Source organism: Hippopotamus amphibius, chromosome 8 (assembly GCF_030028045.1).
Source record: "Hippopotamus amphibius kiboko isolate mHipAmp2 chromosome 8, mHipAmp2.hap2, whole genome shotgun sequence".
NCBI classification, from domain to species: domain Eukaryota; kingdom Metazoa; phylum Chordata; class Mammalia; order Artiodactyla; family Hippopotamidae; genus Hippopotamus; species Hippopotamus amphibius.
In genome coordinates this window covers 12,663,972-12,689,188 of record NC_080193.1, presented here as the reverse complement: position 1 = coordinate 12,689,188, position 25,217 = coordinate 12,663,972, and the positions used below count along the sequence as shown (strand labels likewise).

Genomic DNA, 25,217 nt, shown 5'->3' with positions numbered 1-25,217 from the left:
TAAAGCTCTGAATGGGCCATTTCGGCTTGGAGTCCAGATGCATTTTTATATCCGCATGGAAAAAAAAAATGCAGAGGCTCTGCTGGCAGTCAGAAAGAGTTTTTTAAATTAACGTTTCAAAAAAAAAGGAAAGAAGAAGTTTCCTGCACCTGGCCCTTCTCAGAAAAGTGGGAGGAGAACAGAAGCATTTCTTTCATTTGGCCCCACGTCTGATTTTTTAAAGACGCCTGTCCCACCCACCTCGCACCAGTGCTTTTCACATGCAGCCATCTATCGAAGGCCTACTCTGTGCCACCCTCGGGGCTAGTGCTGTGTAAGTCCCACAATGAGCCCCATTTTACAGACGAGGAAACTGAGGCTCATGGAGGGTATTTGGCTCACCCAAGGTCACTTTTGCCTTCCTAGGCTGCCAAAAGAGACTGGGTGGCTTAAAACAACAGAAATATCTTCTCTCACAGTTCTAGAGGCCAGAAGTCCAAGATCAGGGAGTCAGCAGTGTTGGTTCCTTCTCAGGGAAAATCTGTTCTGTGCCTCTCTCTCAGCTTCTGGTGACAGCCTCTGTCCACGTGCGCGTTCGCCCTGCCTGTGTCTTCACGTGGCCGTTTCTCGTAGGGACACCAGCCGCACTGGATCAGGGGCCCGCCCTGCTCCAGGATGTCCTCATCTTAATTTAACTGCATCTGCAAAGACCCTGTTTGCAGATAAGGTTGCAACCTGGGGTGCCGGTGGTTAGGATTTCCATCTGGCCTGGTCCAACTCCTAACAGTCACAGTGCAGATGAGGCCGGAGAGGGATTAGTTCCTGTCTGGACCCCTCCTGTTTATATGCTGCCTTCTCGCAGCAACAAAGAAGCAAGAGGAACAAACCCCACAGCACCTCTTCTTGTAGCAGATGGCAGCGCCTGCAGCCCAGAAGCCGAGACCAAGACACCATCGCCGGCCGCTGGTGCTCGCGGTGCTGACAGCGCCTGGGAGCCCACTCTCTTCCAACCCAGTGCCAACGCGAGGCCTCTCTACCGAGAGAAGTTGCAAGTGTCTGTGGTGGCAACACCCCCTCCATGAGAACTAGCATCTTTGAGCGCTTACTGTTGCCCCCAGGCTGTTCTGGGCACTTTGCATCGTCTTTAGAACCCTATAGGAGAGTGCCTTTAACTTTCCCATTTTACAGATGAGGAAACTGAGGCTGGGGAGATTCATCTAACCTGCCCAAGGCCTTGAAGCTAGGAAGTGCAGGACCTTCCTAGCCTCAGAGCCCAAGTTCCTGGCCACCAAGCACTGTGGCTTCTGTGTACCTCAGGGGTGTTTTGGGAAGAGCCCCAGCACAGAGCCATTTGGTCCAGACCTGGTGATGTTTAAGATGGAGCTCGCCGGTACCACATGACTCCATTTGTATGAAGAGTCCAGAACAGGCAAATCCACAGAGACAGAAAGTAGATTAGTGGCTCCTGGGGGTCTTGGGGGAGCCGGGAGTGGTTGCAAATGGATACAGAGTTTCTTTTGGAGTGGTGATGGTGAAAATGTTCTAACATAGGGATGGTGACCGTCACACGACTCTGACTAGGCTAAAAGCCATTGAACTGTAGATGGGTGACTTGTATAGTAGGTGAGTTATATCTCAGTAAAGCAGTTACAAAACAAAAATCAAAGGGGGAAGTGGGCAGAGTGCGGGCAAGGTCAAGGAAGAGCAGAGAGCAGGCAGGAAGAGTGCGTGCAGGTCCCTGGCGGCTGAGGCCGGGAGGGCCGGGGCAGTGCCGCGCTTGAGGATGGCTCAGCAGAGGGCAGCAGAGAGAGATGGGGGCAGAGTCCCCAGGGCCAGTGGAGGACGCTGCCACTCAGTGAGAGGCCCACGTGGCTGTCATCGAGGGGCTGCAGGGGCTCAGCTTCCTCAGAGACGCTGACCCTGGCAGCCGGGCAAGAGGCCAGCACCTAATGGGGTCGCCATCCCCAGATGGAATGGAACACGGGAGGGAAGCCGGCCGCCTGGCCCAGGCCCCGATTACGGGCCTGGACAGCAGGTGCACTGCCCGCATGGCCACTTGCAGCTCTGTCCCTGGGCACGTAACCCACTAATGGATGAGAAGTGCCCATCAGCTCCCCACACCCCCTCGAGGGGCCAGAGCTGGCCTTTAGGTTTGCAGTGCCGGCGGGCAGGGGGCCAGGCTGCAGCGTCTGCGCGTGGGTCTTCACTCACGTGCTGTGTTTCGTTCCAGAGAGCCTTCAACGCCTTGTGTCACAGCACCCACTTGTATGGCCGGAGGCTGGTGCTGGAGTGGGCTGACTCCGAGGTGAGCCTGCAGGCCCTGCGGCGGAAGACGGCTGAGCACTTCCACGGTAAGAGAACTGCCCTCCGCCAGCCGGGGTGCGGGGGCCAGGTGCCTGGTCCTCCCTCTGTCTCCTCTAGATCTACTCTCTGCCCTCCTCATGCTCCTCTGTGCCGCTGGGGGGGGTGTTTGCGTGGGTGGCATCAGTGGCCTCCATGCCCTCTTGGTTTCCCAGTCAAGTCAGGTCATTGGGAGGCCTGGCAGGAAATCAGGGAGAGGAGGAGCCTGGGGTCAGGGTGGTTATTCCGCGTGCAACCCCCCCCCCCCCCCCCCCACACACACCCCTACCTTCTCACCTGCTTGCTGCCGGCTGGCTGTCATTGCCACCAAAGGCCACAGCTCACATCCAGTGGCCTTCTCCACCCGGTGCTCTCTATCCAGGGTCTGGTGGTCGACCCAGGGGCCACTCACCCCGATTTCCCTGCACCTATTACCCCTTTACCGGGCCCTCCTCAGTTACCTGGTTTGAGCGCCGTCCGCTTCCTGCCAAGGCCCCGATGGTCCCAGGACCCAGCTTCACCTCTTACGCACCTTGGTGGCATCACACGGCCTGGTCCATAATTCAGTCCATCCACAGAAAGTGCTTAGTGAGCCCCTGCCGTGTCCCAGCGCGAGGGGCACAGCGGCAGCCTTGGGGGGCTTTGGGTTCAGGTGGAAGGGCTGGGTCCAGAAAGGCCTCCCAGCAGAGGCAACGTTCGTTCCCACATGAGGGCTGCCCGAGGTTGGCATGAGCATGACACGTCAAGAAACAGGGAGGCCGGCGTGGCTGGAGCAGGTGCAGCTGGAGAGGGTGGCCCGGGGCTCTCAGTGGGCCTTGATTTCTCCAGCAGGCTGTCCAGAAACAGGATGGAAGCCCTTTGACTGTAGCTCCGCCTGCCACACCCTTCAGAACACACGCCCCCTGCCCACCCCAGTGGCCTTTCCCGCCGAATCCCTCCCTCGCACACCTCCCTCAGAGGTCACGATCCCCAAACGCCAGGCAGGACTTTGTGTCTGTGCATATGCTGTTCCTTCTGTTCAGAATGCCTTGCTTCTCGATTTTTTTTTTCATGCTGGCAAGTGACTATCCAGCTTTTAAGGCCCAGCTCAAATGACACCTCCTCCAAGAAGCCCTCCCTCCCCCCCCCCCCCCCCCCAGGTATCAGTAATGGCTCCATCCTCTGCTCTCCCACCTGTGTTCCTGAACCTCTTCGCCACGTCATCATGTATTTCTTTATGATTCTTCTCGCTGGACTGGCACCTCCCCCAGAGTAGAGAGCCTGCCATTGTGCTCACCTCTGTCACTGATGGGTTCATCTCCAGGCCCCCATGCCCGCCTGGGCCGCGCCGAGGCTAGGGAATACATAAGCAAAGGCAAACGAGAAACCAAAGCGACTGGGGCTAAGTACACAGTCGCAAGCACACAACTCAATAATTCCCCAAATCCTGCTGTGCAGAAGGAAGGCCTGTCCTTATTGACAGCCATTGACAGGCCCAAATGCACCCATCGGCAAATGTTTGTGTAAGGGACTCTCCCGTCCCCCACACCCCCACCCACGGGGCCGGAGGGGGCGTGCAGGATCAGCAGTCCTGCCCGGCATCGGAGCGCAGCCCTCTTCAATAAATCGAGTTCCAAAGACAGCACTGTTGCCTCACCCCCGCGGAAAGCCTCGGCCGGAAGCTTTTCTGTGGAATTTGCTGTCTTCCATATCAGCTGCAGGCCGAGGCCCAGTCCCGGGCAGATGCAATAATAATAGCAGGAGAGACAGCAGGTGAGTTGCGTATGTCTTCCCATTAATGCCTCAACAGCCCCGTAAGGTGGGTGTGATTAGCCCCATTTCGCAGATGACAGAACTGAGACCAGCCGAGCATCGAAGGGACGCATGATGGCTCCTGTTTATTAAGGGCTTCCTCTGTGCCGGGCCGTCCCCTGTGCCGGGAGGATGAGACACATCCTCATGGCAGCCTCTTGTAGCCGTGGGCACTGCTGTCTCCATTATACAGACAAAACTGAGGCCTGGAGAGGTTCAGGTGCCATGTCTCTAGACATGAGAAAGTCTAGAAAGTGCAGAGCTGAAATTTGAACTCCAGACCAGTTCTAGAGCCTCCCACCGCACCCCCATGCACAGCAAGTGCCACGTCTAAGTCTTGGGGCTCTGTTAGATCTAAGGTGTATATGTTCTCTGCATGGCTTCCTTCTTCCTGACTCATCCAGACCCTGGACCCAGAATGTATAGGTCCTTCCAGAAAAGGAGGGAGTGAATACTAAATCGTAATGGGAGATGTCGGTGGCCCTTCAGAATTGACACAGCCTCTTTGAAGACCCTGCAATGTGCATGTTACCTTGTCCTCATTTACAGATGAGGAAATCAAGGTGCAGAGATGACCAAAGCCCCCCGCCCCCTGCCCAAGGTCAGCACTGGGTGTCAGAGCCAAGCCATGTGTTTCCACTTCTTTTGCGTCCCCTTAGGGGACATTGCACCCCACCCCCATTCTGGAAGGGGCCCCCAGCTCTGAGCTAGCCAAGGGTTGTGGACGAGGAGCTCTGAGAGACCCTCCCCAGCACCACAGGTGAATGTCAAGGTCCCAGTAGGGAGCAGAACTCACCCCAAGTTCTGCCATGTGGAGGTGGGGGCAGGGTGCAGAGTGAGCCGCGGTGAGGAGGTGAAGGGGCAGCGGGAGGGAGTGATGTCCCTGGAGTCCAGTGCAAGCAGGAGCCTTGGGGACGGCCAGCCGGTCCAAGTGTGGAGAGATGCAGCCGGTGCCAGGGCCCTGTACCGAAGCAGGGAGGGAGGCGGCGGAGACAGGCCTGCAGCCCCCTCACCCCCCTCTGCTCTCCTCCCGGGTCTCCCATTGGCCCGTCCCGTCTGTTAGCTAGAGGGCCAGATTCCCCAGTGTCACCTTCCAGGGGACAGAGCAGGACAGAGGAGGGACTGGTGGCACCAAACAGAACATCCAGCATCTGTGGTGACCCACAAAGGTCAGGGCGCAGGGCAGGGGCAGCGTGTTTTCTGGGCTTGGCGGGAATGTGTTCCATCCAGAAGGGTCACTGGCAAGCATGGCCGAGTGTCAGACCCCCGGCTGGCCTCACCTGTCTGGGGCGTGAAAAGGCAGCAAAGACGTAGCCTGAAAGTTCGGAGGCCAAAGAGTCTAAAATAATTATCCATCATGTTCATACAGCACTCTTTTCCAAAGCAATATATGATAATCCTTAGAAAACAAAAGAACACTGCCTCCAGAGCACGGCAAGATACGAGGCAGGGATTTTTAACCCAGAATCCATGAAACCTTGTCTTTGTGGGTCCTCCTCTAGGACTGGCCTCAGAGGGGCTGTGAACACCCAGAAGCCTTGTTATCTGGGGGCGGGGTGGGGGTGGGGGTGTGTGTTTAACTCTCTGGCAAGAGGATCTTTGCTGTCATCAGATTTTTCTATCAGGTCATGGTCCCCAAAAAGTTAGTTTCAGGAGGAAGAGCATCAGCTTTGGAATCAATAAGACCTGGATTCTGTAGCTTCCCTGCTGAGTGTCCCAGGACAGACAAGTCACTGTGCCCCCGGGGCTCCTGGTTCCCATTTTACAGATGAGGATCTGAACAGTACCACCTTAGGGAGTCCTGGTGAAGATGATCAGGGTGATAACAAGAGCAGCACGAGCTTCCTTTTTTTTTTCCCCCACTCACACAACACTCCCAGGAGGTAGATGCCCTTAATCACCCCATTTTACAGATGAAGGGACTGAGGCACGCAGAGATGAAGTAGCTCACTCAGGATCATGCAGGTGGAAGCAGGGTTTGAACTCGGACAGTCTGGCTACAGCTTCCCATCCTTGGGGTGACCGCTCCCTCCGTCCTTCGCAAGGAAGCAGGACCCTGTGGGGAAACAGGGTAGACAAGTCGGCAGAGAACAGGTGCTCTGGAAATGTCAGCCCTCTCACCCACGCACCCCATTGTCTGCTTAATGTCTTTGGAAGTGGGGTAGCCACGGCAGCCCTGACTACTCAGAATAGGGCTGCTGGCCTCCTGCCCTCCTGGCTGGACCCTTACCCTCCTGCTCTGCCCCTTCCCTGTGGCGAAAAATACCCAGCTCGTTTGTGTCAAAATCCACATTGTTCAGAGCATCCAGGGCCCTGGCAGACTCCGAGGGCAGGTGGGACCCATGCCCGGCTCCCGCCCCCGGCCCCAGTCTGTGCCAGGAAGGCACTCAGATCCCAGGTGGAGGCCCTGAGCCCCATTTGCCCAGCCTGCGCGCCGAGGCCACGACAAAGGGCTCCCTGTGGAAGGTGGGCCTCGGAATGAAAGGCGGGCGACTTAACCGTCCGGCGGGACCTGGCAGGAAACTCGCTGGTGACACCTTGGCCTCCGAACCGCCCTCGGGGACAGAGGTGGGTGGCCAGAGTGAGAGGGGAGCTTTGACCCCATTGTGGCCGGTGCAGTCAGCGTGAGCTCCCCCAAGTTCTCCCCTGCCTCTGGGGTTCAGCGCCTCCAACAGAGCAGCCGCTCCCCTGGGGGAGGCTGTGGGGATGGGCTGCCAGGGTGCCGAGAGCTGCCCAGGTGCTGTGACCAGCCGTTCTCTCCTCCATTGGTCCCTGGCAAGCCTGGGTCAAGGCGCACAGCCCCATGTGCAGTTCAGGCCAGATAATACTAATTAGTATTATTATCACCATGACAACCTTCATCTGTGACGCCTCACTCCGTGCCAGGTACTGTCTGTGGGCTTTCACAGGTACTAATCCTGCGAAATCCTGGGAGGTAAATGCTGTCATTATCCTTAGTTTCATAGACGAGGAAATTGAGGCACAGAGAGGGTAGCTGGTTTTCCCAGGGGCGCCCAGCTACTAGTGGCCGAGTCAAGAGTCAGAGCTGGGCTTTCAGCCATCCCGCCAGCTTTGTACGAGCAGCTGTGCACCACCGCCCCTTACGTTTCACCCCGGCGTGTATCCTCATGTCCCTTCTGTGACCTCAGGCGAGTCGCCCAGCCTCAGCTTTGCCATCTGTACAGTGGGACTAGGCTGCCTGCCTCATAGGGGAATTGGGGGGCTTACAGGAGACGATGCCACTAAAGCTCTCGGTGCACAGTGAGAAAGCAGCAGGCAGCACTCATCTCCTCTCCCCCGCAAGGTGCTGATGCGTCTCCCTTCTCCAGGCCGCCAGGAACACTCCCTGTTTTCCTTGCAGTCCTGTGGAGCCAGGCCAAGGGAGGATGCTCTCTGGGCAGAGGAATGAGACATAAAGAAGGACCCGTTTTTAGAAGCCCAGACAATAAGGAATGTGTGAGAGGGAGGAAGGGAGGATGCATGAGAACGAACATGCCCGTCACCTGGGCAGTGCTCAGGACGACGCGTTTGCCTCTGACTCTAGATGCCACCTGGTCCCCATGCCTGGCACGTGGTAGGCGCTTATTTGTACACAGTAACAGCGAGGAGGAGGAGGAGGAGAACTTGCTGGTAAAAACTGCTGGTCTTGCCTTCCGATGCAGTTGTGAGAACTAAATGCACTCAGCGCCCAATCTGGACCTCCCTTTTTGGCAGCCAAAAAAGCTCGCCTCAAACCCCCCAGTGCCCCCTTCCCGAGGCGGGCGGGCCTTCATTTCATCCTCTGTCCCTGTGTCACTGCAGGGCGTTAGCTATTCCCTTGCAAGGTGATGCTTACAAAATAGCCATCAAATGACACAGCCAAGAACAAGTCTTTGAAAGTCGTTCGAAAAGCTGCCCCTGGTAGGCAAAGCCCTTGACCCCAGACAGTGGTGCTCATGCCAAAGGAAGAGCAGGACGGCCCTGTCCCTCAGACCTGCCCTCCCCTCTCCCCTGTCCTCTCCCTGTCTCCCCTCCCGGCCCGGAATCAGCCTTCTCATCTGCAGCTTGGCAGCCCCCGGCAGGTGAAGTGTTATTCTTCGGTGCCTTGCGTGCGGGCGGGTGAAAAGAGAGAGCACGGAGGGGAGAAAGAGGAAAGTCGGCCACTGGCTGTGTCCTTTTCTTCCCGAGCGTGTTACAAACCAGCAGGGTCGCGGCATCGAGAAGCTTTCAGGGCCCCGGCAGGCCGCGGTACCTGCGAGCGTCGCCAACAGAATATAATGGTACGGAAGCAATCTGCCCGCAGAACCCTCTGGTTTCGAGCACGCACAGCCAGGGAGGCCTGGGCAAACAGGCTTTTATTTGGCCGGGAGCGCGGCTCTGCTTCCCGGCGTTGTCTTATTCCAGCTGGGAGGACTGATGGGCTGTGGTTAGCGGCTGCACCTTTCACCTCCGGAGCTGGGAGCGGAGACATGACCGGCATGGCAAGTGGCTGGCAGCGCCGCCGTCCCCCGCCCGGCCGAGCCAGGCCAGCCTGGGACGCGAGATCTGCCGTCTTCAGGCCCCGATGGCCACCTGTCCCATCGGTCGCTGGCCTCCAGCGCGGTGGCCCTCCCAGCCGGGGAGGAAGGAGCTTGACTCCTGGCCCTTGCCACGTCGGCCTGGCCCCCAGCACCCCCGTGACTTCACATCTCAGCCAGAGTGTCAGAGATCCGACTTCTCCCCGACACCCACCGTCCTGGAGTTCCCTTGTCACACCCCTCACCTCGTCTCCCTGGCACGTGGTGGTCACGTGCGGGCTTGTTTAACCTCCCTACTCCCCCAGAGGCTTTACCCTCCAGGGGACAAGGCCCTCTCCACGTCCCCTGCCTTGGCCCCGCATCTAGCACAGAGTAGCTGCTCACTAACGATCGGTGGGGTGAATAAACGAACAGGAAGAAAAACCCTGATCATCAGAAGGGCCTGTTCTAATGGAGCATCTAATACGTACCGGGCACTGCAAGTGTCACCGCAGTTCCTCTCCACCCTCACCCCTCAGGAAGGGAAACCAGGGCTCAGAAAAGCCAGACAACGTCCTCTCGGCCCCATAGCTAGTTCAGTGCACAGCCCGCACTGGAGCCCTGCGTGGTGTACAGCCAGGTGGCCCTAATCTTGATCCTCGAAACAGCACGGGTCTGAAAAGAAGCAATCGTGTGCCTTCTTTTTAAAGCTGAAGTCAGGAGAAAAAAGAGAGAGCTTGGTCAAGGACCTACTGTGTGCAGAGGACAATGCCAGGTGGTTTCATATACTGTCTCCTTTTAGCCTCGCAGCTCCCTAGAGAGAGGTGCTGTTCCCATTTCTCTGAGGTGCAAGCTGAGTCCCAGAGGGGTCTAGTGATTTGCCTGAGGGCACACAGCTTTGCACACTACAGATCACCCTATTTCGCCACTCCCTAGACCCCCAGCAGATCCTAAATCCCAAATTATACCCCCTTTTATTAGATCTGGGCTCCACAGTCCAGGTAGGGCCGTGGTTACAAACTACAGCCCACAGCCAGGTCCAGCCTGGAGCCTATTTTCGTAAATTTTTTTTTTTTTTCTCGGAGCACAGCTATGCCCGTTTTTTACGGAGCGTCTCTAGCTTTGTCTTCGCACTATAAGGGTAGAATTGAGTAGTTGTGACAGAGACCCTGTGGCCTGCAAAACCCTAATGTATTTACCATCCCCCCCCCTTTACAGAAAAAGTTTACAGTCCCTCGGGCTTGTGAAATGGCTGCCCTTCTTTTATCTAAAGCCACGGGTGGCTAATTCCTCCCACGTAACCCCCCCTCTCAGAGAGCGTGCAATTCTAGAGGCATCGTAACCACACCCGCGTCCTCCCAGCTAGAGGCCTCTGCTCAAGAATCCTGGCTCTTCCTGGAGCAGAGGCCCCAGTGCCTTTCTTCCCACTTCATTCATTCACTCACTCTTCATTGATCATCTAATTATCCGGCCTACATAGTAGCACTAAGGACAAAGCAGCGAACAAAAGAGAAGGTCCCTGCCCTCATCGAGCTGGTATTTGAGTGGGAGAGACAAATGATTTAAAAAAAAACAAAAAAAAGTAATAAGTTCTGACGATGGAACGTCCTGTGGAGGAAATGCAAAGAGATATCATATACTCCTCGGAGGGTGGGAAGAGGGAGTTGAGATTCCAAACGTGGTGGTTGGGAGTCTTTCCAGGAAGTCAGTGTTTGTGTGTGATGCGAAGGAGACAACCAGCCCAAGATCTGGGGCAGGGGGGGAATCATTCCAGGCAGAGGGAGCTGCAGGTGCAAAGGCCCTGGGGCAGAAGCATGCTCATGGCAGGCCATGGCGGCTAGAGAATAAATCCAGGGTGGAGAGAGGTTGGAAACAAAGCTGCAGAGGCCAGCAGGGCTCCCTGGTGGGGTCTCGTGGGGTGGGGCAAGGAGCCTGGCTTTTATTCAGGATACAGTGGGAAGACCCTCGAGGATTTAAAAAGGGGAGTGCCGTAGCCTGGCTTACACGCCAGGCCTCGTCCTCACTGCTACATGGAGCACACATTGTAGTGGGGCAAGAATGCGGAATAAGAGCGCCACTGTAGTTGTCCCAGCAAGCCAGGGCGGTGGTCTGAGCAGGGACAGAGACGGGAGGAGTGGGAAGAAGCCAGCGGATTGAGCATACGTGGTAAAGGTAGAGCTGGCCAGACTTGCTTCTGGAAGGCAGGAGGGAAGTTAAGGCCAGGATGGAGATTTTGGCTCAGAGCAAGCCACTCAAAGGATGATGAGGCCCGGCAAGCTGGGAAGAGCGGGTGGGGGTGATCTGGTCACGTCAGGTTTGAGACACCTATTAGGACTCCCTGTGGGATGTCAAGCAGATAGATCTATGAGTTGGGAGCTCAGGGGCGAAGTCTGGGCTGAGATATAAATTTGGAAGTCATCAGCATACAGATGATATTTAAAGCCTGCAACCGTTCACCAAACCCTCCTCTTCCATAGCTTAATCATTCACAGGACAGCACATTTTCAAAAGATCGGGGACCAGGAGAGCCCGTTATCCCCACGCCAGCCCTTGCGAATACGCCTCCTTGATCTTGGCCCTGAAAACAATCATCGGGCTTTAAAAATCACAGTCAGGAAAGTTCAAGCAAGTATGTGAAGTCACAGAATTTATTATTTAAAATATCCCTCTGCCATGGATCTTTCCAGCTACCTGCAGACAGAAAGTTCCTATAAGCTGCCGTCGCCTCGTTTTTATTCCCCCATTTGGGTGCCTCTTGTCGCCTCCTTAAGGCTTCACTGTGGCAGCCCTTCCTGCGGAGGCGTCGGAGGCCCCAGCAGGAAGCGGGTGAGGGAGGACTGCCCCCCCCCCCCCCCCGATTGCTACAAAGGGTCCTGACAGAGGAAGGGCCCCCGGGGGCACTGCAGGAGGGCTGCACCCCTTCCCCTTTGAAAGTGGATGCCCGGCCCTGTCCAGGGTGCTGAGTCCTGTTTTTGCTCCTGCTCCCAGCTCTGTGGGCGGCAGCAGGAGAGGGGTTGAAACTGGCCCCGGGAGATCCACTCTTCCTCACACACCCCCAGCCACCCCAGCTAATGGAAGCAGAATTGAGAGAAGAAAAATCAAGAAGCAGAAATTGTTTCAGTCACGGTGGCTCTTTGGTGGCAACTGCTAGCATAAGGGTGCAGACAGCTGAGCCGTGGCCAGGGAGCCAGGTTCAGAGAGCCGAGTGTTTCTCTCTGCAGAGGTGCTGGGGAGGCTGGAGGGGCCTGGAGCAAGTTGGAGCAGGTGTCCTCCGGGTCACCCCCTGCCCCTCCTCCCACCCCCCACGCCCCGAGCCTCTTGGAGTGGTGTTTTGGAAATATTTCCAAGCCCCTCGGCAATATCCTGCACACTCTCTCCCTCTTCCCCCGGGAGCGGCTGTCCGTGCGGGGAAGGTACGTGCTCCCAATCCAGCTAAATTGTTATTGACTTGTGTTCTCTGCGTTCTGCAAACATTTCACTCAGCCGTCACCGGCGAGGCCAGGGATCCCTGCTAGGGCTAACGGGGAAACCAGCTGTGCCGGGCCATTTCTCCTGCTCTTCCTCATCGATCACGGAATTAAACTGACAGAAGGAGAATTTCAGAGCAACTTGGGAGGGGAAGGGGCTGGGCCCCGGATTGGATGAGGGTTCGGGGACCTGGGGACCAGAGTGCTGGAAATAGGGGCAGGAGGAGGGTGGGCTTGCCTCCAGGGTTGTGGCTGGCGGCAGGGGGCGGCCCGATTTGTTTCTGAACTGTAGGCTGGCCCAGGCCTGAGAAGCCCAAGGAAAACACACAGACGAGGAGTCTGTTATTACTGCTTCATGACCACACGTGAAACGAGTAGGGTTTTGTAGACAGAGAGGAGAGAGTGAATCAGAGGCTGCACTGGTGAGCTGTCGGCTGAGATCACAGGTCTTTATTTTGCCTAGAAGATAACAACAACGACAAAAGAAAGTGTTTTGTTTGGTTGGTTTTTAATTAATTGTCACTATTTTGCTATCAGAGGATTTGATCTGAAAGTCAAGTTTCTGGCCTCTCTTGAAAAATCAGGTCTGACCACCCCTGGTCCTGCATTCCCATAGGGTAGCTGGGGCCTCACATGAGGTTTTTTTGTGTGATTTGGGGGGGGGTTGGTTGGTTTTGTTTTTTTGCCACAGTCTGCAGCCCTCTCTATCGTCAGCCACCCAGACCATTTAACTCCATCACCTCCCTACCTGGCCCCCTCAGGCCTTCGCACTTACAGATCCAAGGCAGACAGCATCCCACCTGGGCCCATCGAGACGATGTTACTGATTCTTTCCAACCCAGGGCCTTTGCCAGGAGGAGAGGGACAGGTAGCTAGTGTCGACCAAGCCCCTAGAAATGGGAAGATCCCTCCTCCAGGCCCGAGACAGGGGCGGAGGGTAGGGGGCACTTCCAGCCTCTCCTGGTTTCTTTTCCTTTTGTCCTCTGCAATGAGTCACCTTCTCCTGGACACTTCCCTGCCTCGCCGGCCCACCCAGACCGCTGCAGCATCTGTAACTAATGCAAACACATGCAGGACCAAGCCCCAAAGCCCCCAGGCTTAGCCCGGCCCGACGGCCCTACCAGGGGCAAAATCCATGATAATCCAGGCCCGGTGGATGGGGAGCCGCCTGCCTGGCTGCCTGGAACTCCTGCGTGCCCTGGATGTCCTCTGGGTGTCCTTGGACAACACCTGCGTTGTTACTTTTAACATGACTCTTCACCTCTGTGTGCCTGGCACTGGGCTGTTCAGAAGGCGCAGGCATGAAACAGCCTCCTGGTACCGAGAAAGGGCCTCTCGGGTGGTCTTAGGAGCCAGGCTGATCCTCTCTCTAAAGAATGCCCTTTATTCTGTGAGCATCTAATGTGTGCCTGCTGTAAACAGAGCTCTAGGATGCAGACTCACCTGGGTATCTGAGGGTTTTGCCCACGGGGGCTGCACGTCTGGAGCCTGGGAGGCAGGGGGACCCAGGAGCAGGCAGCCTCACACGCCAGGCCAGTGCTCAGGGCGCCAGCCCCTCGCAAGACCCACACCCCGTGTCTGCAGCGCCCGAATGTCCCCACGGGTGGGGACTGCAGCTGCTCGTGTGGCCCGCTGGCCTGGAGCGGCAGGCCAGCGATCTGAAGGTTGCAGTGCCTTGTCCCAGCCTGGAATCCCACCCTCCGCTCCCCACCCCAACCTCCTTCCTCTCCTCCCCTCAAGTGACAGATGGGAGAGAGGGGCACACCTGCTTCCCCTCCCCCTTCGCCCGCAGCCTGTTGGAGTCGCCTCAGGTACAGGTTTAACGGGGGACACCTGCTACGTGGGCCTGCACGTCACAGTTGGCCAAGGCCTCACCTGCCCTTTGTCTCAGGGAGCAGCAAGCTCGGGGCCTCCAGGAACAGGCAGAAAACACCCAAGTGAACGAGACCTCCCGTCTCCAGGGGCAACTGGCGCACAGCCCATCGGTTCCCCTTAGGTGGGGACATGGGCCCGGTGTGGCCCCATCAGCCAGTTTCAAGAGAAACTAGAAATGGAGATTCTTGTGTAGCCTTTCCTGCTTTTATATATTAGTACCTGGGTTTTTTTTAATGTTCAAGGATGTGAGCAAATGCAGGCGCTCTTCAGTGGGTCTGCCATACGAGGCCCTGCCTCATCCCGTTTGATCACCTGTAGACACTAGTGTCTTAGTTTGGCTTCCCCAGAAGCAGCCCCTGAGACGTGGGTTCAGGCTCCCAGCAGACCAGCTAGGAGGGGAGCCAGTCTGGGGGATGCGGTGAGCTCACGGGGACCCGCGAGAGCTGTGTGGCACACGCCCCAGAAGCGTCCCCCAGACGTGAGGGAGCTGGGACCTTTCTCCAGGGGGCCTAAATCCCCCAACGCTCCCGGCCTGCCCCGTGCCCAGGGCCACGCATGCTCGTGTGGCCAGACAAGGCCCCTAACCCTCCAGGCAAAGAGCTGCTAATATGTCCCAGAGCTGCCCACTGACGCTATAGGTGACCACCAGGAGGGAGCACCCACTGCGGAGGGCTGGTACTGCCGAGAAGGGAAGTGACCTGCCCGCGCGCTCTCCGCAACAGCACCCATTAACGACAGTAAGGGCGGCTCACCATTACCGCGTGTCTCCGGCGTGCTGGGCACTGTTGTAAAGGCTTTCCACATCGTTGCCCTTCTGAAGCTCTTAAGCACCCAAGGAGCTGGGTGCTCTTCAGTAACTGCCGAGACTGAGCACAGAAAGGGGAGGCCTCGGCCCCAGGTGGCCCAGCCGGGGGTGGGGGCAGCAGGCTCCCGCCGGCTACGGCCACGCCATCAGCTCCGAACCCAGCCTCCCAGGCCGGTCACACCTGCCTCTTCTCAGGGCTCCTTTCAGAATCCCCTCCTCCCCGACCAGCCATGAAGCTTTCCCCCGTCCTCCCGGCAGCCCCCCACCCACCCACCTACCCGCCCGCACATCGTGCGCAGGGCGACCGCGCCAGCCAGGGATGGGAGAGAGACGCGGGCTGGCATTCTGTCAAGGAATTAATTGAAAAATAAAATCATTAGATGGGAACTCCAGAAATGCAAAATGGTGGTTGGAGGGTGGTGGTGGGGACGGGGGCAGGACTGGGGGGTTGTTGGGGGACGGCTGAGCTTTTTGTCAAGTTAATTTCTCGGGTATTGATGTTTGGTGACATTCACTTGTTGTTTATCTTCGGGTGCAGCTGTAATACTGAAAGAAAACGCACAGCTTGTTTCGTTTATTTATTTTACACCTTTCTCCGGTTCTGCATTATGTTTGTTTGGTGAAAACCCACTGAGGCTTTTGATGTCGGGGAAATGGGATTTCAGCAGCTGTTCCCGGCAAGCAGGGCGCTCCGCGTGCGGGTGGGGCCGGCGGGGGGTGCTGGGTGTCGTTTGGTGGGGACTCGGGGCCTGCTGCATCCTCTGTGGGGGGGGGGGTGGCATTAGGGGCCCAGCCTGAGCCGGAGACACCAGGCCCCTGGGTACCGAGCCCTCGGGGTGCCAGGCTCCGTGCGTGAACTCACTGTTCCTCGCTGCCCCAGGAGGTGGATGGGTCCTGTCTCCACCCCCAGTGTGCAGACAAGGCAGCCGAGACCCTGAGAGCGCACGTGACCTGCCCGAGGTCACCGAGCATTGAGTGGCAGAACCGGGACCTCAGATTGTCCGACTTCCGGGGCCGTGGAGTCAGCTGGTCACGAATGACTTCCCCACCCCTCACCCCACAGCCATCAACGGAGACCCCTGTGTCTCCAGTTTCCGGCTGGAAGAGAGGCGGATAGCACCTGCTTTGGCCTTGACCAACCAAATCACTTCATTCATTGACCTGACGCCTATTTATTGATCACCTACTGAGTACCAGCCTTCGTATGACAGCCCCCGCCCTGCTGGCGCTCCCTGGCCTGGTGGCAGAGGGACACATGAAACCAACCCCTCTGGCACCAGTAATAGTAACAAAGATGGTGGCCTCAGCGCCGCTGCGGTGCCCTCACCAGGTGCTGACGCTGCTCTTCTCTCCTCAGTCCTCGCCACAGCCCCAGCAGGTAGACATTCCTAGTGGCCCCATGTTACAGATAGGGAAACTGAGGCCCGGAAGGGCTAGGTCGGCTGCTCATAGCCTCACAGCCAGTCAGTGCTTGGGCTGTGGGGTCCGTGTCTGCCCATTCCTGAGCTCGGTTATGATGTGTGCGGGGGACACGTTGGGGGGCTCTGAGGGGCTTTCACGGGAAGGAGGAGCCCTCGCCTTCAGCGGAGGTCAGGGTGGCAGCAGAAGGGGGCCGCAGAGAAGGGAGGGGTGGAGGAACGGCCCTGTCCCCCTATCTTATACGTGAGGGGTTGACTCTCGGATGGTGCACGTGCCCTGCTCCAAGGTCCCCCAGCTCGGGAAGGGCCAAAGCCGGATGCGGTGTCCACACGCTCGCTGTCACAGGGTCCTGGGTGACCTTGGCCCTGCCCCCAGGCAGGGCCCCTCGGGAGACACCACAGGGCACAGCACAGAGCACGCGTGGACTGTCTGAGGTGAATCCAGGGGCTGTCACGTGTTAGCTGGGGGCCTCGGGGCTGCACCCCTCTCTGCACCTCCATTTTCCCACCTGTGAAATGGGGGCGATGACACCACACCCTCTGGAGTGGGGGAGGGGGTATAAAACTCTGGTGAGACGCTGCTTGTAAAGTGCCCGTCCTGTATGTGTTTCCTCCTCCAGCCTCGTTCCCCCCTCCCTGTCCCGGGGCCTCAGTTTCCCCAGTCTCCGTGCCTTTAGTCCCGCCACTCCATTTGTTTGTTTGCTATCCTCACAACTACAGTTTTACTTTTTAAAAGTTAACCGCCTTGGTGCCCCTTTTTATTCATCCTTTTAGTCATCCACCCGTTATTATGTGCAGCAGACGATGACAGAGACCTCCTGTGTGCTGGGCCTGGGACAGGGTCGCTTACGGTCTGGTGGGGCCAGGCCAGTGCGGCGCTGATGGCAGGGAGGCCCTCAGAGCTGGCCAGGTCCCTGGTGACCCTGGGCCGTGCTCCTGTGAAAGATCCCCCAGGTGGGATGGTGCCCGGCGGTGCCCCTGTGCTGGCCCGCTGGGTGAGAACCCCCCGTGTGCCTGGCACCGGCCCCCTTGCCAGTCTCAGTGTCGTGGTCAGACCGTGCGAAAGAACAGAAGTTCTGCCAAGGAGAAGACAGTAGCTGCTACCATCCTGGCTACTGCTGGCCACCACTGGCCACCCCCCGGGGCCCCAGGCCGGCCCAGGAGAGCAGGGAGCCACCGTCCCAGGAGCTCAGACCTGTCGCATCATTTGTCGCTGGGAGGGGGCGTCAGTGACAGGCCCGCAGGTGCTATGTTGCTGCCCTTCTGTTTCCCGGCTCCTGTTACCTGCCCACAGATTCAGTTTCCAGAGACCACCGTGCCCCTCCGGCGATTACGAGGAAACCCAGAGGCGGCGGGGTGCAGGAAGGAAGCTGCCGCAGCTCCCAGCCCGGCCTGTCCCCCTCCCTCCTCAGGACTCACGACGTGGCGATGACGGCCTGAGGGTCCGGCCTGGCGGGCCTCCCGCCCCCTGTCTCGCCCTCCCCACGTGCCCCCTTCCTGCCCCATGTGTTCACCCCCCGGTTCAACGGCGGCTCACGGCCACCCGGCAGGGCACACGGCTGTGAACGGGACAGCTCTGTCCCCAAAGGAGCAAACGCCCACCGCGTGGCGAGAAGTGCTACAGAACGGGGAGGCACTGCGTGGGGAGGCCGGGGGGTCTGTAGACAGTGGGAGGGGATGTGCGAGCGGGGGTCTCGGGGTAGGAGTGCACGTCGCGGGCCCGGGGAGGGGCCAGCCCAGGGGATGCCTCGGGATTACCACACAGAGCTCCTGGAGCAGGAGTGCCTGTTCTGGAAGGATCCCTTGGGCTGCTGTGGCAGGCGGAAGAGGTGGTCCTGAGTGTGAGGGTGGAAGCAGGGAGTCTGCTGAGAAGGTGGGAGTGCTCGGGTCCGGGGGGGGTGGATAGCGGTGGAGGAGAGAAGAAGGGTCAGTTTTATAAGGAACGAGATGGAGAAATAGGCTCAGAGAGGCCCACTCATTTGCCCAAGACCACCTGGAAGAGACCCGAGATGCTCCATCTCGAAGGCAAGGGCAGGACTGGGCTCTGGAGAGACCTGCTGCCTGCAGGAGCCCCAGACCCCGTGGGGAGATGGCAGCTAAGGGCCACTAGGGCGATGTGTTCCTCCTGGAAGACGTCACAGAGGAGGTGTTGTTTGAGCCAGGGGAGGAAAGGGGTTGGGCCAGCCTCCAGCAGCTGCCTCCAAGCAAGCCCAGCATTATCTGGGAGTGAGGCTGAACGTGAATGAGTGATTTGACTGGCAGAGGGACTGACAGAGTCAGTCTAAGCCCAGAGCCTACCCCCTTCTACCCCCAACCCCCCACCCCATTCCCTTCCTGGAGGGCCAAGGGGACCAGCACACCTCCTCCCTCCACCCTCTGTCTCCCTGGCGATCTCTGGGCAGCACCAGAGGCTTTCGTGAAAAGACTGTGAGCTTTGGTGTGTCTTAGGCCCTGGCTTCACTGCTTCCTAGCTGAGTGACCTTGGATTTACCTGTCCATGCCTCGGTTCTCTCCCCTGTGAGAGGTCATAATAAGAGCTACCCGTGGCATCGTTGAGAAAATAGTAGATAATCAGTAGTGTTTGGGACCCAGAGGACACATATTTTGCTGAGCCCACCATGCCCTTTCACACTATGCATCTCCATCCTCTTCCCCATCTCCTCACAGAGAACTCCTCTGCATTCTTCAAAGCCCAAGTCAAACAGCCCCTCTTCTCTAAAGCCACCTCTAATTGTTGCTCTCTCCTTGCCTCCTTTGGAGTCCTTGAGCATCTAGTCACCCAGCATGTGCTGAACACCTTCTGTATGCCAGCCGCCTGCTATACCGTTAAGAGTCTGCGACTCCAAGAAAACAGCCACAGTTCCTACTTGTTTCCCAACCCCTACCCTCGCTTGACTCGGCCTCCCTGGAGGCTTTGGCTCCTCCCACACCAGGCAGAGCGGTGACCCCTGAGCTGCTGGGAAGGGCCTTCCTCCCCACCTTGCTACGTGGAACCCTTTCCTGGGTGGGTGGAGGATGGGGAGGGTGGCCAACGGAGCTGGAAGAGATGCCTCCCTGTAGTGAGGCAGAGCCTAAGCCTCCGTGTTTCTGTCTCCCTCTCTGTGTTCTCTTCCCCTTTCTCATACCTCCTTTGATCTCCCCCCCATTCCTTGTCTTTGCTGAATCCTCCTGTCTCTCCTCTCTCCCCCACCCCTGTGTCTGTATCTGCTCTCCCGCCCTTTCCCCTTCCCTCAAATCCCCCCCCACCCCTTCCCTCTCTTCCGTTCTTGAATCCCCCCCTTCCGTTTTGTTCTTCCCTCCCCTCTCCCGCCTCCCCCTCTCTGTCCTCTCTCTCTTCCTGCCTCCCACCCCCTCGGCTGTTCTTTTCTCCTCTCTTGCCATCTGGGCTCCCACAGAGCCCCCGAAGAAAAAGCGGTCTGTGGTGTTGGATGAGATCCTGGAGCAGCTGGAAGACAGTGAGGACGACGGCGAGGAGCAGACCCTTCAGCTGTGAGCTGGCACCGAGGGTGCGTGGCTCCCGGGCCTTGGGGACGGGGCACTGCCGCTCTGGCTTCTGCGCACCCTACCACGGGGGCTGGGGGGGCCCCCGAGCTGCCCGCTGGGACGGGAGCAGCAGGCAGCCGGCCTGCTGTTGGTCCAGGGTCGGAGGGGACGATGGCCTCAGCCCGCTGCCCGGGCATCCCAGACCCTAGACCCTGCTCTGTGCCGGGCACTGCAGGGCCGGAGAGCAGGCGGGACGCCACCACGCCGCTGAGTCCCGCGTGGCAGGACGAGGACCTGGAAGCGGCAAAAACCGCCCCGCCCGCGTCAAGCCCAGCCCTTGGTGCGTCCCACGTGACTTCCACTTGCTCCTCCTCCCAGCAGCCCTGAGACGCAGGCAAGGCTCCATCCTGCTGGTGCGAGGGTCGGGGTACAGAGGGACCTCGGGGCTCGCTCCAGGGTGTGCAGCCACGTAGGAGCGAGGACCCTCAGGCCCCCCGCTGCCCACCAGCCTGGAAGAGTCACGGGATGAAGGCAGCTCTCTGGAGTTGGGCCGTCTGGACGCGAAGCCGCGCTCCCCCCAGCAGGTTGGGGACCCCAGCCAAGGCAGCTCACCTCCCTGGGCCCAGCCTCCTCCTCACTAACTGCTTCCCACCTCACAGGGCTTCGACCAGAAAGAAGTGTAATAAACGTGGGGCACAGTGCTGAGCTTGTAAGACAGGCTCCAGAAGCTTCCGTCCTTGCCCCCCCTCCCAGGGCTGCTCAGCTGGAGTTCCCACCCCCATCTCTCCAAGCGACGGCCCACAGTCTGGGACTTGGCCGCTGTCCTGCCCCTTCCTCGCCACCTGGGACCACGAGCCCTGGTGAAGTCACCAGAGCATCCTCCATCCACACTGACCAGGAGCCACTCACGAAGCCCCAAGCTCCAAACGCAGACACTGGCTCGTTGGTTGAGCTCGGCTGTGTCGCTAACGGTGGACGCCCTCTACTCACGGGCTGGGGACCCCATGACATGCAAACAGGTCCCTGGGCCTGGCTAGCAGTGTCCCAAGGCTCTTCCCAGACTTGGGGTGCCCACGTGACCACACCTACTCCTGCCTGGAGATTCGCGCCCAGCACACACCAGGAAGGGGGTGATGGAAAGAGCTGTAGCCCGTCTGCCCTGGGTCTGAATCCCAGCCCGGCCATCCCCAGCTGTGTGACTTTGGGCCGGCGAGGTCCCCTCTGACCCTCAGCTTCTTTTTCTATAAAATGGGGGTGATCTTGTGCCTACCGCAGAAATGGTGCTTGGACTACATCAGTCAATCCAAGTAAAGCCCAGGGCAAGCAGTCATCAGCGTTTTTGGTTCCTCCATTTGGGGTGGCTTTGGGGGGCCCAGTGAGCCCCAGGGATCTTCTGACTTGCTGTGTAAAACTTAGTCTCTTTTTCTGGGAGGAGGTTCCCGTCCACATCAAGCAGTTTTCAGAGGGGCCTGGAATCCAAGCAAGACCACCCAGTGCTGGCAGCCCCACAAGGCCAAGTATGTCCCCAGTTCCCTGGGGGGCAGGTGCTTCCTAATCCATCCTCGCTCATCCCGGGGATGTAATGGGAGCGGAAGACGCAGCGTGGCTCATTCCCAGCTTTTATAGTGGGCCCCGCCCCCGGCACCAGACCACAGCACCTGAGTGGGGGCCCTCGGGTGGCCAGGCTCCTAAGGTTCCACGGGCCCCAGGGATGACAGGGCCGGGGTCCACCCCCTCCCTCCCCACTGCTGGTGCTCTTAGGAGCCACGCGGATTTTTCTGGTTAAATAACATGGCAGAGCCACGGGCCTGGCACGGGAGGAGGCGACATTGGCACCGATTTCCCTGACCCAGGCGAAGGTACTGGGACGTCCCCAGGGCAGGATTTGCCACCAGCTCAGGCTCTGCGTGCAGACCGTTCTGGGTTCCTGGTAACGAACATCCACCCCTCAGCAGCCTCATGCGTGTGGGCCAGTGACTTAAGCTTTGATTCCTCAGTCTCCTCATCTTTAAAATGGGACGATGCTAACAGCGCCTCCATCACAGGGGTGCTGTGAGGCTCAGAGAGCTCCGGGCACCGGCAGGATGTGAATCTGACCCCAGGGTCTCGGGTTTTTCTTGACCTTCATGCTTTACTGCCTTCCCTGTGTCCAAAAGAAAAAGCAAGCAAGCCTCAGCCTGAGCCCAGAGAAAGCTCAGGACCAGCAGGGGAGCGAGGGGGTCGGGAAGCTGATGGCCTAAGGGAGCAGCAGGAGGGAAAACCAGCCATTCCCCCAGCCGCATGCAGGGAGGCCATGGCCCCTTCCCTTCTGCCTGCCTGTCCCAGCCTGGCCTGTGTGCCCCCAGCCCTGGGGGCTCACTGTCTGGGGTGGAAGGGCCTCCCCGTAAGGAAATAGGAGCAGTTGCTTCAACTCCCCGAGAGATCTCAGGGTGCCCCGTCATCCCACCTTCGTGCCCCATCCGGCTCTCAGTGATGTCCACAGCAGATTCCACCCGCACCCAGGAGGGTGACCTTCGTTTAAGCTTCGTTCCCTCCCTCTCTCCCTCCCTCCCTCTCTCCCTCCCTCCCTCAGAGAGACAGCCCGGACCACCTTATTGAAAGTAGCCACATTCACCTCCTCTCCGTGCCCAGCCCCTGCCCGCAGGTCCCTTCTCAGCCGATCCTGTCCCTGTTCCTCTCGGTCTCAGCACCTGGCGCAGGGGATGGCCTGGAGGTTGAACAAGTGTCTCAGTAATCCTGAGCCGTGTCCCCACCCCCACCCCACCCCAGTAACTTTTTAAACAGGAACTGCGAAAGCTCTTGTTTTTATTACCATAATCATCAGTGTCATTATTACTGGTATTCTGGAATAAAAAGTACAGCTAGGTAATAATAAAATAAAACCAGGTCCTTAGCCTGGCCCAGAGCGGGGCTTGTCTTCCCCCCTTTGAGGAAGAGGGGCCGCATTCGGAGAAAAGCTCCCACCCAATGTGTGCCGGGTGAACTGGGGAGACTCCGGGCCTTTGAGCCAAGGGACTGGGGAGGTTGACAGTCACTGTGGTCACCAGGGCGGTGGGGTACAGGAAGCTTTCAGGGAGGGGGCTTCAGGTGAGTTTGAATGGTGGTGGGACATCAGGGGTCCCAAACCACCAGAAGATGTAGGAGAGAAATCCCAGAAATAAAGCACGGAGGTCACAGCTGAGGAAGGATGAGCCTTCTGATCCTCGAGTCGGCTGAAGCCGGGCCAGGAGACAGGCTCACCCCTTCTCAAAGGGGTCTGTGACCCCCAAAGGGTCCGGAGAGAGCTTCGAAGAGCACGTGATGGGGGCCAGACTGGAGCAGGCGCCCAGGGCAGGGCAGGGCAGGTGATGCCAAGAGCCCGGGGACCATGGGGTCAGCAGGGCCACCTGCGGCTGGACGAGGCCTCTGGGCTCGGGGTGTTGACAGATGGGGCCGGGCCTGGGGAGGGAGGAGAGGCAGCCCAGGCCCCCGGGCCTGCCGGGGAGGGTGCTGCACAGACACCTCTGATGGACAAGGAGGGTTTGGGCCCTGCTGCAGGACACGCATGGTCAGCCTGCAGGAGGGGGCTGGTGGGCAGATAGGAGGGCAGAGACAAGGGGCAGGGAGGCGCCCTGCGGGGCGGGGGTGGGGGGATGATGCAGAACGCACGGGCCCTGGTTCCAGGAAGGCCTGGGTTGGAATCTCAGCGACACCGCCCACTGCCTGTGTGACCTGCGGAAAGAGGCTCAGCATCTTCCGCCTCGATTCTCGTATCTTTAAAATGGGTATAAGAAGAACCTGCCTCAGGATTTTTGTAAAGACTAAATAGAAGATCATGGATGGAGAATTCCCTGGCGGTCCGGGGGTTAGGACTCGGCACTTTTGCTGCCATGGCCCGGGTTCAGTCCCTGAGCGGGGAACTCAGATCCTACAAGCCACGTGGCGTGGCCAAAAAAAAAGATTGTGGATGGATAGCATTTAGCAGACTGTTTCGTACCTAGTGAACCTTCACTCATGGTAGTCGTAATCAGCGTCATCGTTATTGTTTTGTTATTATGCAACAAAGGAAGGCTTGTGTGGCTACACCCAGGAAATGCCCAAGGAAGTCAGGCCCCCATGTGTACACGCCAGACCTTCTGGGCCCACGTTGGAGGCACAGGCAGGACTGGGTGGGAGTCATCAGGAGATGGGACGTGATGGAGAGGAGCCATCCCGGAAGGCGTCCTGGAGGGGGTGCCCTCTGCCCAGCAGCCGGCCCAGCAGACACGTGGTTTACCCAGTTACTCCTCGCACAACGCCGAAGCCAGACCCAGGATGGGCGCACGGTTGCCGAGGTGCCGCTGGGAAACAAGTGATCCCCTCCTTCAGGAACAACCAGTGTTGCTGTGCTTGTTCTTAACACCGTCTGTCCTGGGTTCCCTGTGGGCAGCAGTGCCATTGCCACCATAGCCTGAAAGCCAGGCCCGGGCCCTTGCATCAGTGCTACTAGGCTATTCACAGACTCAAGCCGTTTAAAGAAAGTCCCTCATCAGCGCCCTGCTGGCAAGAGGCCCTCAGCCTTGGGGTGATCCCCGGGTGTGAGGTCTGCCTCTTTCCTCCTGGGAGACGCTAGCTGGCATCCTCTTGCTGGTTTGCACGCTGTGCAGGGCCTGGCGTGGAGGGTCACAGGACCAGAGCGAGCCCGGGTCCCAGCGGAAGAACCTGGACCCTGAGAGGGCGCCAGGCATTTTGGGGCATCTCAGACAGGAGAGGGGGAAAGGGCACAGGCCAGAGGCAGAGAGAGGCTGGCGGAGTAAGTCCTCAAAGCCAAGGCTAATCCTTACCCCTAATCATTCATTTATCCCTCGAACGCTGGGCATCCCTCTGCGCTCAGCGCTGTCCTGGGTACCAGGAACGCGGGGACAGAAACCCTGGATCCACACAGGAGTCTGTCGGGCTTGAAGACCCACAAATCTGGCAGAAGACAATTTCCAGCGGTCTTTGCCCCCGTGTTTTTCCTCCTTTCCTTTTACCGCCTCCTTGGACTCTTTTGTCTTTTGTGGCAGGGCCCGTCCCTCCCAGCACCCTGTCTGTGCTCCACAGCATCTAGGAAAGGATTAGTGCAAGCTGAGCATGCAGGCTTTGGTGAACAGAGCCGAGTTTGGTTTCAACATCTAATTCAATTTGTTCTGCCGAGATTGAAATATGAAATGGTTGCCAGTCAAACGTTCAAAGGACGGCAAAGGGAGAGTGAGCGCCTGCTGAAATTTAAATTTTAATGAAAATGACTTTAACCCTTTGGTGCACCTTGCAGAAACGGAACACGTGCTCCCATCCCATGAAAAAGCCTCTCGGGTCCCCTTTGCTGAGCTTCACTAATAACATGTGATCATTTTTTTCCAGCAGTATTAATAATAACAGATTAATAGAATCCTGGCTTGATAATAATTTGTTCTCCCATATTTCCCCAGTCGTTGAAATAGGCACCTTCCCCTAGCTGACTATTCTAAGCCTTATGCTGGACAAGCCAGGCCCCACCTTGGATACCCTTATAACACCTGAGCTCCTCCCTGGCCCCATCACAGCTGTAAATGGTTGTCTGTGTCATGGTTTCGTGTCTGTCCTC

General features: G+C 58.2%; 1 protein-coding gene across 3 annotated transcripts in view; it reads left to right on the top strand.

The window, feature by feature from the left end:
- Positions 1 to 20,346, top strand: part of RBM19 (RNA binding motif protein 19) — a 120,427-nt gene extending 100,081 nt beyond the window's left edge. For 2 of the 3 annotated variants that reach the window (XM_057745876.1, XM_057745874.1), the window contains exons 23-25: positions 2,210 to 2,330; positions 19,546 to 19,656; positions 20,015 to 20,346. In XM_057745876.1, the coding sequence (XP_057601859.1) occupies positions 2,210 to 2,330; positions 19,546 to 19,643 (219 nt within the window). In that variant the 3' untranslated portion in view covers positions 19,644 to 19,656; positions 20,015 to 20,346. The remainder of the gene's footprint in view (positions 1 to 2,209; positions 2,331 to 19,545; positions 19,657 to 20,014) is intronic. The other variant, XM_057745875.1, reaches the window with a different exon arrangement.
- The last annotated feature ends 4,871 nt before the right edge of the window (positions 20,347 to 25,217 follow it).